Below are 12,455 nucleotides of genomic sequence, written 5' to 3' on the forward strand. Positions count from 1 at the left end.
CAGCCAGAGGGATGCCCTGGCTCCTGACAAGGCAGCTCTGCAAGTCCACACCACCCAGCAAAACACACAAAGTGCCACATGCCAAGCAGCCTCCCTTCCCTGTTTAGGGACAATTCTTGCTGGTGAGGCTGTTTTGGGAAGGGATGGCCTTTACTCTGCAGGAGAACATCCTCCCTGGAACCAAGCTGTGCCTGTGATCTAACCACCTTATGGCACTTCGGTTAGATCACCAGCATCTCCCTGCTGAGCTACTGCTGCCCAGAGGGTGTGTGACAATGCCCAGAGGGTGCCAAAATGCCCAGAGGGTGCCAAGATGCCCAGCAGGTGCTGGGGTACCCAGGATAGCCCTTATCTATCTATCTACTGCTCAAAAGCAAGGCCGGCCCTTCCTCCCTGGGTGTCTCCCAGGCTCTCTTTGCTCAGCGTTTCAGGGGCAGGTGCTGGGGTGCCCACAGGGTGCTGGGGGGGCTGCCAGGGGCTGGAGGTACCCCAGGACACAGGGAGGTGTGGCAGTGCCAAGGATGCCAGCAGGGCACCAGGATGTCTGCTGGGTGCTGGGGATGCCCACAGGGCCTGGAATGCCCGCTGGGTGCCGGGATGTGCCCTGGGGATCCCGGAGGGTGCCAGGTGCCCGGTGGGTGCCCGCTCGGTGCCGGTGCCGGGCTGCGGCCGGCGGGGCTCTGGTGCCACCTCGTGGGCTGTCGCCTCCCGGCGGCCTCGGTGCGGCGACACCGGCCCGGGGCTCCCCAGGGCAGCAGCGCCGCTCGGAGCCCCGCGGCCGCGGCCGGGCTGAGGGCTCCGCGCTCGGGTGCTGGTGAGCTCTGAACCCCCCGTGCTCAGGTACAGGTGAGCTCTGAACCCCCCATGCTCAGGTACAGGTGAGCTCTGAACCCCCCCATACTCAGCCCTCAGGTGCAGGTGAGCACTGAACACCCCCCCCGGGCTCAGGTGGAGGTGAGCACTTAACCCCCCTTTGCTCAGTACAGGTGCCGGTGACAGCTGACGCCCCCCACGCCCTTCTCCGTGCTCAGGTGCAGGGGAGCACTCCATCCCCCCTGCTCAGCCTTCAGGTGCAGGTGAGCTCTGAACATCCCGTGCTCAGCCTTCAGGTGCAGGTGAGCTCTGAACACCCCGTGCTCAGCCCTCAGGTGCAGGTGAGCTCTGAACCCCCCCCCCCCCCCCCCCCCCCCCGCGCTCAGCCCTCAGGTGCAGGTGAGCTCTGAACATCCCGTGCTCAGCCCTCAGGTGCAGGTGAGCACTGAACCTCCCCCTGCTCCGTGCTCAGGTACAGGTGAGCTCTCCATCCCCCCTGCTCCATGCTCAGGTGCAGGTGAGCTCTCCATCCCCCCTGCTTAGGGCTCAGGTGCAGGTGAGCTCTCCACCCCCCCTGCCAGCCCTCAGGTGCAGGTGAGCTCTCCACCCCCACCTTCTCCTCTCTGCAGCCCCTCCCTGGCCGATCCTCCCCGTGTTTCCCTCTTTTGCTTTGCAGAGGCAGAGTTCCTGTCCTTTCCCTGCTGGGAAGAGCTGGTGCCTTCAGGAAAGGCCTTTCAGAGCAGCTGGTGTCACAGGGAATGCATGCAGACCCTCCCCCAGGGGGAGCTGGGCGTTTATCTTCATCATCACGCTCAGCAGGAGTCCCTGTGTCCCCATTAACATCAGGGAACAGAAATGTGAGCGAGTGATGCAGCATATGGCAATCCCTCATCCTGTCTCTGTGATCCCAGAGAGCCTCTGGAGGCTGGCTGGGCAGGGAAGGAGATGCTCTGTGAAATCCCTTCCACCTCAAGGCATTCCGTGATCCTGCAGGAATCGTGATCACCCAGCCCTTCCCCCTCTGGCTGTGCTGCCCTGACCAAACACTGCTACAGAGAACTCGGAGCAGCACAACCTTGTGCATGAACAGCTCCATGTGAGCACGATCCTCCTCCTCTCCCTCCTCTCTCCCTTTTCACCGAGACCTAGAGCTCAGAACTCCCCCAAAAGGGCCTTGCTCCAGGCTCAGCCTTGCCCTCCAGGGTTTTTCTTCCCTGTGGGTGGCATCTGGTCCCCACCATGTCCAGGGGTCACCCTGGCTCCCAGCAGCATGTACCGGGGTTAGGGCTGGGGACAGGACAGATCCCGTAAGCAGCAAGATGCCCCCAAAATTGCCAGGCTGCTGGAACCTCCTCTTCCCAAAGCCACAACTGGCTCCAAACTGCTTGGAGGGCTGGGTCTAGAGGGTGGGGCTGCCACTGCTGGGCTCCTTCCCACCTGCCCAGCCCTCTCCTCGCAGAGAGGCTCCTGCAGCCCCCCCGACCCTCTTCCCCCAGGGCTGTGCCACGAGTGGCTGTGACCTAGTTACAAACCCAGCTCACAGACAGGAGAGCAGGTTAATCAGCAGCACTGCTGTCCTCCAGGGAGGGACTACAGAGGTCCTGGCTGGCTCCCGGCACCCGTCTCCTGCTTTTGGCTAAAAGCATCTGCCAGACTTGTTTGTTCTCCTTCCTCAAAGGTAGAAAAGCAGCAAGATACACCAGGCCTGCAAAGGTGTGATGGTGTTCACAGGAGTCTGGGGATGAGGGAAGAGATGAGGATCTGACTCCATGTTTCAGAAGGCTTGATTATTTTAGGATATATATTATATTAAAACTATACTAAAAGGATAGAAGAAAGGATTTCATCAGAAGGCTGGCTAAGAATAGAAAAAGAAAGAATGATGACAGGTTTGTGGCTCAGACAGAAAGTCCAAGCCAGCTGGGCTGTGATTGGCCATTAATTAGAAACAACCCCATGAGACCAATCACAGATGCACCTGTTGCATTCCACAGCAGCAGATAATCAATGTTTACCTTTTGTTCCTGAGGCCTCCCAGCTTCTAAGGAAAGGATTTTTCATAAAATGTATCTGTAACACAAAGGCTCATGTTTACTGCAGGTCAAAGCCAATGTTCAAAGCCTGTTCACCTAACCATTGCTGAGAAACCCAAAAATGTGAGTATCATCCCTTCATCCCTTCCCCAGCTCCCTGAGAGTGTCTGTGGGGAGAATCAGTCCCACCACTGATGGGCCAAAGGGAATATGCTAAAGGGTAGACATACACATGTATATTTGCATGTTATTAATATTATGGATACACATATATAAACACCTCAGAGCACAGAGCAGAAGTGGCCCCTCCAGGGCCTGTTCAGAGCCCTGTGTTGATATTTTGAGGGAGCAGCAGCTGGCAGGTTCCTAAACCACAATGTCCTGCTCCAGAGGAAGGGCTGGAACCATGCTGGCTTCTCAGGAGCTGCTGGTGAATTCAAACCACTCCTGGCAGCTGGAGAGGGAGCACTGAGGGATAGAAGCAGCAGGTGGGCAACCTGGCAAGTGCTGGGAGTAGTGAGTATGTCCAAAGAGCCACGTCCTGCTGGGAAGTTACAGCAACAACAAGCACCAGCACTGAGTGATGGAAAGGAAGGAGGTGAGGGAGAAGGAAATCAGAGCCCCCAGCTGACCCTGCAGCAATGCCAAAGCGCAGAGCCCTGCTGCTAGGTCATTGCCAGGACAAAAGCATCACCCCCTTGGAAAAGTGGGTCCCGATGGCCGAGCCAGGAGAAGGCTCCGAGCAGGGATGTAAACAGCGCCCAGCCTGGGAATTATGCAATTACGTGAGTCTGAGGGAGAAACCTCTCCAGCGGCGTCACAGGGGGAAGGATCCCGGTGCCATCTGCATCCCGTGAGGGCAGACCCTGCCTCACAGCCTGGGCTGCAGACACCGCAAGCCGCTTAATGCGCTGAGCCCCGGGATAATGGGGCTCGGCGGGGCTGAGGAGCCCCTGAGCCGCCCGTGCACGGCTCCGTTCCCAATCCCGGCACAGGGAGGGGGGCGAGCCGTGATTCATCTGCCTCCCACATGCGGCCCCTCGCAGCCAGCCCTGCCCGGCGATAATCGCTGCCTTCCCGAGCGGGTTCTGCAGCAGAGGGACCGGCCCGGCTGCGGGGCCGCAGCGATGCTCGGGGCTCTTTGAAGATGCTGAGAGAGCTGCGAAATATGCAAATCTGGGCACGCTGCTGTGGCTCTAATTTAATGGAGCTGTTGACCCTCCGCAGCTGTGTGGGAGCAGGAAGAGGCAGGCTGTGGAATGCGGCATCCCTGATTGAATATTCCAGCCAGGGGCCAACCCCTGCTCTGCTGGGCTGCTTTAATGGCTGGGAGTTGCTCCAAAATGCCATTTCTGAAGAGCAAAAAGCTGCTGGGTCATATTTCTGTTTCGATTCAATGAAAAATCTTGAAAGAGAGAGATAAGAACGTAGCTCCAGGTCATTTTGTCCATGGCTGGAAGCTAAAGCAGGTCCAGAGCTGCCCTGGAAATGTCTCCAGTGGAGCAAAGCCAGCTCTGCCTCCTGCTCCAGGCTTCTTTCAGGGCTGCATCTGGTTCCCAGTGATAATGATGATGCCAACATCGTGCTCCTGCCTGGGATAATCTCCCTTTTGTTACACGTGCCCTGATGGGGACAAACATTGCTGGTTCTGCCTGTCCAGTTTCTTATGTAACAGCTCCCAGGGACAGAGGGCTGCGTGGGGGAGAGATGCTTGGTTTTTGGAATAAGCTCCTTGGGCAAGAGAGCTTAGATCTGATTCCCCATCCTACAAGGAGTCAGCTGAGAAACTCCCCCCTGCTCGAGCCCAAGCAATGATCATGCCTGGCACAAGCAGCAGCCTCCCCATCCTTCCCCAAACAAAACTCATCCACTCTGATGCTGCTGGGGAGGTCAGGATCAGAACAGGACAGTGCTCCCTTTCCTGGCTGTCCCCTGCTCTCCCTGCCCAGCCCACAGAGCAATCAGCTAAATGCTTTATCCCTCTGCAGCCAGTCACGCCAGGGAAAAAAAAAAAAAAATTAAAAAAAAAAAAAAAAAAGAAAGAAAGAAGCCTGAAGTGATCCCTTTGCTGGCCTGACACCCTAAAGCCTCTCACCTCTCCCTGTCTTTCATCAGAGTTCTAAACTCCTTAGGATGTCATCACGTGCTCCATAAATAACAAATATATAAAAGCAGGGGCTGTGGAGGATGCAGCAGACAGAGGAGGGGAGGCAAAGCCCCGGATCCTCCTCTCCACCAGCGCTGAGACAGCACCAGGCGGGCCAGGAGCGGCTCAGCACCCCTGGCTGGTAAGCACCGACATTCCTGTCACACCCCAGGGACACTGCCAGCCTCGGGCACAGCTCCTGGTCCCCTGGGCACTGCGGCTGGCTCCTGTGTCCCAGGATGGGGGAATTTCCCCAGAGGGGTGGGGGGTTGGTGTGCAGCATTTGGCTTGCTGAGAAGTGGTTTAGGCACAGGGAAGGGTGGGACTCATCCCAGCCCCTGTCTCACCCCTGCACTTCCAATATGTGCTTCCAAAATCCAGCTGCAGGGACTCTCCTCACTGGAACCCTCCCTGTTCTGGATGTGGGGAGAGCTTGAGCTCTTTTGCACAGAGTATTTGATTTTAAGACTGTGTGAATAACTCTGTACTGTCAACTAATTAAAAAAAAAATCCATCTCCAAATTCAGGCAGACAATTCATAACTTAGTAAAAGATGTCGCCAGAGGGGTTCTGTGCACCTGCCTGTTTATTTACCTGTGAGCATCTCTCTGTACCGTGGGGATGCTCTGATCTCTGGTGCACAAACACAAGTGATGGCAGGAAAAATTTACAGAGCAAGCTCTTGGTTCACTGCTACGACCCACAGACATGGTGGGCTCATCTCAGACAGGCCTGGCAAGGAGTCACAGCACAAAATTCAGCCTGGGATAGAAGAAAAATCAACAAATACAGGAGGCTTTGCTGGAGCATCAGAGAACAGGTGAGCTATGGAGAGAGAATGTTCCTCATTGCTGTTTCTCACTTACTCTGGGACCTGGGCAGAGTTTCCTTCACTTCTGCAGGTCTGATGCTTCCCATGGTCCCCCCATGGCTGTGCAGGGCTCGTGCTTTCTCCAGGGTTAGGGAGCACTGTTGGTTCCTCTGTGCTCTGCAGGTTCTGTGTAACCCTCCCTCCTCAGAAGACCTTCAACTCCTCAGGGAGCTGAGAAGCAAAGCAAGAAGTTCATTTCCAGAAAACAAACATAAATACATCAGCCCTTCAGCTGTGTAACCTGGGTTGCCAGGAATAACATGCTGGAGGGGAAAAAACGCAAGGAAAACAAGCAAGGAGCAACCTTTCCCCTTCCCTGGCTACTGCTCCAGGGTGTTGCTGGCTGGAGTCTCAGGCAATTCCCAAAAATAGCTGGAGGGACCTGATTGCCCTTTCCCAGTTTTCTCTGATGGGATTGCAGCAGCCACTCAAACAGGAGGTTTTGAACCTCCAGCTCTGTGGATCTCCCTGTAGGGACTTCTTGTGACTCAGTTGTTTTCAGCCTCCATATGCTCTGGGATAGATTTGGACAGTGAGCACTGGATGGTGGTTGTTGGAGAGCAAACACCCCTGAGGAGCCTGGGCTGGTCCCTTCTCCCTGCAGAGGGGTGAACTGCATGACCTTTACCAGCCCTTTCCAACCCAAACCGTGCTGTGATTCCACGATCCAGCTCCATAATTCCCATGGAAACTGAAATGCTGGCCCTGCCTGAGGCCACATTCAGCTTCCCTCTCTGCCCTGCCACCCCTGCACAGCCATCCCAGCCTGATCCAGCCGGGATCTCCTCCTCAGCATCCCCAGAACTCACCCCAGGCTCTCAGCACCCCCAGGATCAAACCACCACTGCACATTTTCAAACCACCACTGCATTTTCAGGGTCCCCTGAGCTTGCCCTCTTGCCTAACTCTGGGATTTATTCATGCAGATGAGTCCCTAATCCAATTAGTGGGACAGGGAGTTCCAGAAGGTTTGACAATAAGCTCTGTGAACATCAGACCCACTCCCCCAGCACCCCACTCTCCCTGCCAGCTCACCCTGCTTTACTTCCCTGCTGCAGGAGCATGAACCACCCATTCCCAGCATGGCTTCAGCCAGTCCTTGGTAGCTGGAATGAGCACTGGGGATGCTAAATAATTCCCCTGCCAAGGAAACCCTGCGTCCCTGATGGATCTGACCCCTCAGATACACACCCACAGCCAAACCAGCCATTCATTGAAAACAGATCCTGACCACCCTGTCTCACCTCAGGCTGGATAACACTGGCATTTCAAGCATCCAGCCCTTGGCATTTCAGGATGGAAAATTCCCAGCTTGTGCCAGTTGTGCCCTGTGCAATGTTTGTGCTGGTAATGCTTTTGTTTCCATAAATCCTATTAGCTGGAGGCAAGCCTATAATTAGCAGGGAAAGCCGGCACCTCTGAAACAATAATCAAAAATGACCTGGCTTTTCTCTGGCTTCGCTGGAAATTGCTTGCATATTGCTCTGAGTTTGGATGGATGGTTGAATGGGTGGCTCTGAAAGCCATTCCCACTATTTCTGTCTGCAGGATGTGTGTGCTTTGTGAAGTTATTCACCCAGTTTGTGCTTCTCTCTGGGTTTATTGACTCAGTTCACTCACACGTGAAAGCAGAGGCAGATTGGAGCCACAGGCTCTGATCCAGGTCAAGGGATTTGTCTGGGCTGTGCAGGATGGGTGCTGCCAGATGACCTGGGATGCTGGTGACCCTCTTGGGGGAACCCATGCTGAAGGTGGAGTGTCCTGGGCTGTGTCTGGTGGGGTCAGCTACCCAAAGCTGCTGGGGCAAGGGGGCAAAGCCTGAGGGCACCTCACCAGGGAGAACAGCCAAGGCCTTCAGCCTCAGTCACCTGCCAGGGACCTACCTCTGTGAGCATGGGCATGACCTGAGAAACCAACAGAGGTGAAGCTGTGTCACTGACCTGCTCAGTGGGTCAGAGAAGGGGGTAAATCCTGCCAGATTGGGTCACTCACCTGCTCAGTGAATCAGAGAGGGGGTAAATCCTGCCAGATTGTGCTTTGGAGGAGATGGCTCAGGCTGCCTGATGTGTGTTCCTGTCAGGGCACCTCTGTGACCTCCTGCTCCAGCACAGCTGTGCTGCTCTACAAACACCAGAGCATCACAGGGAACTTTCACACAGATAGATGCTTGTTTTCCAGCTCTTGGCTTCCTGCAGGCACATCCCACCCTGCCTGTCCCCAGGGCAGCAGCTCCAGGGTTCTCCTGCCCTGGTACTGTCACGGGCTGGACAATGTTGGGCAGGATGCTGGGCAATGTTGGGCAGGATGCTCAGCCCCCCACCTGCTCCAGCTCTGGCAGCTCTGTCCCCTCTCCCTGCTCCGTGCCACCACCTGGATCACTGTGCTCTGTCCCCCTGGTCCCTGGGCTTTGCTCACAGCCAGTGCCAGCCCCCTGTGTCCCCAGCTCACAGTGAGGGCAGCTGGGCCACTGGGGGTTGTTACAGGGCTTGCAAGGGTCTTCAGGGTGAAGAGAGAGGCAAGAATGTTGACCTCATGTTCAGAAGGCTTGATTTATTATTTTATGATATATATTACATTATGACTATACTACAAAGAATAGAAGGAAAGTTCTCAGAAGCTAGCTAAGCTAAGAATGAAAAGGAATTAATAAACAAAGGTCTGTGTCCCGGCAGAAAGCGAGAACAGCTCTGCTGTGAGTGGTCAGTAAATCCAAACATCCACCCGAGACCAATCACGGATCCACCTGTTGCATTCCACAGCAGCAGATAACCATTGTTTACAGTTTGTTGCTGAGGCCACAGCTTCTCAGAAGGGAGAAAAATCTTAAAGCAAAGATTTTTATGAGAAGATGTCTGTGACAGGGGGTGGCTATCTGCCGTATATACAAACAGCAAAAGGGGAGGCAAGCAGCCTAATCCTGTCTGTGAACAACAGATTCCTCTGCTGGCTAACGGTGCTGGAGGAGCTCGGCTGGAATAAAGGGCGCAGGAGCCGGCGGGGGCTGCCCTGAACTGAGGGAGCGGCGGGAAGCCGGGCAGGAGCAGCAGGAGGATCGGAGGATCGGAGGATCGGAGGATCGGAGGATGCCGGCGCTGAGCGCGTTGCCGTTCCTGAAGCCGGCCCAGCTGCGCTCGCCCCGCAGCCCGCCCGGGGGCCAGCGCCGGCACACGCTGCCCGCCAGCGAGTTCCGCTGCCTCGGGCCCGGCGACGCCGCCAGCGTGTTCGAGATCGAGCGCGAAGGTACCGGAGATCCCGTGTGCTGCATCCCCCGGGATCTGCTCCCAGCCTCTTGTGCTCCTTGTAGTGGTGGATTCCCCTGTGGGTGCCCTCGTGGTCCTGGCTTGGGGCCACCACGGGCTCCCCGATGGGGTGGAGGAATTGGGGTTAATGAGCTGGAGAAGCACGGCCCCAGCTCACCCTAGTAGGACCCCAAAACAGCCCTGTGAAAGACGGGATAGCAAAAGGGGAAGTGGGAGGAAGGACACCACGCTCTGCCTCCTCCTGCACAGGGACACTTTGAGGTGCCACTCTGGCAACATTTCCCCATTTCCTCCACCATAGCTTCCCTCACCCAACCCATTTCTCCCTCCTCTCCGAGAGCAGGGGCAGCCAGGGAGATGCTGAGAGATGCTCAATTCATCACCTGCTGCTGTGGCTCTGGAGCCAGCAGAATCAGGAGCTGGTTACTGGGCCATGTGGAATCTCACCTAGCCCATTTCTCCCTCATCTCCAAGCACAGGGGCAGCCAGGAAGATGCTGAGAGGGAGGCTCAATCCAGCACCTGCAGAGTCAGGAGCTGGTCACTGGGCCATGGGGAGCTGCCTCTGGAGAAGCAGAACTGCTCCCTGGGACCATCTGTGTCCCTCAGACCTCCTTCAGACCCAGCAGGCAGCAGGACACATGCCATCTCTCCCCACCACATCCCACTTTCCCTCCCCTACGTCAGTGCTGGGAGTGTTTCTGGGTTGGGTGTGCTTTGTGTCTCTCACTGTGTTCACCACTGCCCCCTCCAGCCTTTATTTCGGTTTCTGGGGACTGTCCCCTGCACCTGGATGAGATCCGACACTTCCTGAACCTGTGCCCGGAGCTGTCCCTCGGCTGGTTTGAGGAAGGGCGGCTGGTGGCGTTCATCATCGGCTCCCTCTGGGACCAGGAGAGGCTCAGCCAGGTATGACCCAGTCCTTCCCCCTTGGGCACCACCAGGGAGGGCACCAGCTGGTGTGAGGGGAGCAATCCAGGGCACCTTGGGGCACCTCAGCCTCAGGGGAGAAGGGGAAAATCCAGCCTCAGGTGATTCAGTGAAGGGTGGGATAAAGGCAGGGGTGACTCTGCCCTCAGGTAGGATCAGGAGGCTCCATGGATCCAAGGGTTTGGCTTCTCCTTCTGCCTGAGACCCTCCAAACCCTGTCTCCTCCCAGAGAGGGTTTGAGTGACCCAGCAGGGCACCAGCCCTGCCAGAGCCTTGGGACCAGAAGAAGCTCTCTGGGGCCCTGAGGCTACTCCCAAAATCTTCTCCCAGATTAACTGCTAAAGGGCTGCTCTGGTAGAAATGAACATTCTCATTAATTAATTTCAACCACGCTGTTAAAAAACATGCTAAGTAATTCCCCTCAACATTCATTTTAAAATTAAAAACTCTCTGAGGACGATGTGGGGAGGTGAACAGGCACGGGGAGGATGAGGACTCTGGTTATTTGGCTATTGGAATAAATACCAATGTAGCTGGACAGGACATGCCTGGGCTTGTCTGGGCCTTGCTGCTTGACCAAAGGCGGCAACTGTAGTGATTTCACCTCAGAGACACTTTTGGCCAGCTGTGTGCTGCAGCTGGGCACTTGGGGACAAGTCCAGGTAAGCAAGAGCTCAGGTTTACCTCTGGTGGAGAAACTTTAAGGCGATGGTGAAGGAAAGGAGTTGGTTCTGATGGAGGGTTTGGATCCAGAGCTTTATTCTGGCCCACAGGCCTCTGAATGCAGCAACAACTCCAACAGAACTCCAACAGAACGATGTGGGGAGGTGAACAGGCTCGGGGAGGATGTTGACCCTGGTTCTTTGGGGTGGGGAATAAGAAGCAGGATGGGACCCCCATGTCCTGCTAAGCTGTGTTTCCCCCGACAGGCAGCCCTGACCCTGCACAAGCCGCAGGGCTCGGCCATACACAGGGCTGCTCTGGTAGAAATGAACTTTCTGGCAGAAATCAAATTAATTTAAACCATGCTGTTAAAACATATGTTAAGCAATTTCCCTCAACATTAATTTTAAAATTGAAAACCCTCCGAGGACGATGTGGGGAGGTGAACAGGCACGGGGAGGATGTTGACCCTGGTTCTTTGGGGTGGGAATAAGAAGCAGGATGGGACCCCCATGTCCTGCTAAGCCGTGTTTCCCCCTGCAGGCAGCCCTGACCCTGCACAAGCCGCAGGGCTCGGCCGTGCACATCCACGTGCTGGCCGTGCACCGCACCGTGCGCCAGCAGGGCAAGGGCTCCATCCTGATGTGGCGCTACCTGCAGCACCTGCGCTGCCTGCCCTGCGCCCGCCGCGCCCTGCTCATGTGCCAGCCCTTCCTCGTGCCCTTCTACCAGAAGTGCGGCTTCCAGGCGCTGGGGCCCTGCCAGGTGACCGTGGGGGACCTGGCCTTCGTGGAGATGCAGCACGCCGTGCGCGGCCACGCCTTCATGCGCAGGAACAGTGGCTGCTGAGGGCAGCTGCAGCCCCTCTCCATGCCCACATCCGTCATCCCCAGCTGGCCCTGGATACAGCTGCTCCCTCTGCCACATCTGCCTTGCAGCCACGCCAGCCTGGCCCCATCCCATCCCTGCAGGGCTGGGCACAGGAGCTCCTGCAGGGTCCTGCTGGATCCATCAGCTCCCTGGGCTGGGCACAGGAATTCCTGCCGGGTCCTGCTGGAAGCATCAGCTCCTTGGACTCTGCTTTAGCCTGGGCTGGGCACAGGAATTCCTGCTGGATCCTGCTGGAAGCATCAGCTCCCTGGGCTGGGCACAGGAATTCCTGCTGGATCCTGCTGGATCCATCAGCTCCCTGGGCTCTGCTTGAGCTGCCCTGGCCATGAGCCCCCTGGGATGGGAAGGCTTTGCCCTGGGAATGACTGGGGGCTCTACTGGTCTGAGGACACTTGCACCCACCATGGTTTGCTGAGACACCCAGAAGAGCCCCTGCAAACACGTGCCCCAGCCTGGCACCCCTCCCACCATCACCACCACCATGAGTGGAGCACACCATGGTCAAGCCCTCCCTGAGCAGCCCCCAGGCCAGGCAGGGGCCGTGGCAGCCACCCCCTGCCCACACATATCCTTCCAGCCCCCTGAGCTGCACATTGCAGAGCCTCCCCAGGGAACCAGCCCAAACCATTTTGGTCCTCCCTGTCCCAGACCCACAGGACAAGCCTTTTGCAAACAATTCAGGTTGTTGGAAAGCAGCAAATAAAGATGTGGTGGTGATTTTCTACACAGCCCATGTGTGTTCCTGCCCTGCTTTGATCAGATCTCACCACCATGGCCTGAGGGAGGGCACCAGCTGGTGTGAGGGGAGAAATCCAGGGCACCTTGGGGCACCTCAGCCTCAGGGGAGAA

General features: G+C 56.6%; 1 protein-coding gene across 1 annotated transcript; it reads left to right on the forward strand.

Moving 5' to 3' along the window:
* The first annotated feature begins 8,766 nt into the window (after window positions 1–8,766).
* Window positions 8,767–11,614, forward strand: AANAT (aralkylamine N-acetyltransferase). The gene is made up of 3 exons (XM_058817455.1): window positions 8,767–9,103; window positions 9,877–10,031; window positions 11,259–11,614. The coding sequence occupies exons 1-3, from the start codon at window positions 8,947–8,949 to the stop codon at window positions 11,562–11,564; spliced, it is 618 nt and encodes a 205-aa protein (XP_058673438.1). The 5' UTR covers window positions 8,767–8,946; the 3' UTR covers window positions 11,565–11,614.
* The last annotated feature ends 841 nt before the right edge of the window (window positions 11,615–12,455 follow it).

Source organism: Ammospiza caudacuta, chromosome 19 (assembly GCF_027887145.1).
Source record: "Ammospiza caudacuta isolate bAmmCau1 chromosome 19, bAmmCau1.pri, whole genome shotgun sequence".
Taxonomy (NCBI): Eukaryota; Metazoa; Chordata; class Aves; order Passeriformes; family Passerellidae; genus Ammospiza; species Ammospiza caudacuta.

Bases quoted from the DNA above. Each gene is read 5' to 3' on its own strand.
- AANAT (XM_058817455.1), top strand. From the start codon at position 8,947: ATGCCGGCGCTGAGCGCGTTGCCGTTCCTGAAGCCGGCCCAGCTGCGC. The intron at 9,104-9,876 runs GTACCGGAGATC...TGCCCCCTCCAG, and splicing joins GTTCGAGATCGAGCGCGAAG to CCTTTATTTCGGTTTCTGGG. The intron at 10,032-11,258 runs GTATGACCCAGT...TTCCCCCTGCAG, and splicing joins ACCAGGAGAGGCTCAGCCAG to GCAGCCCTGACCCTGCACAA.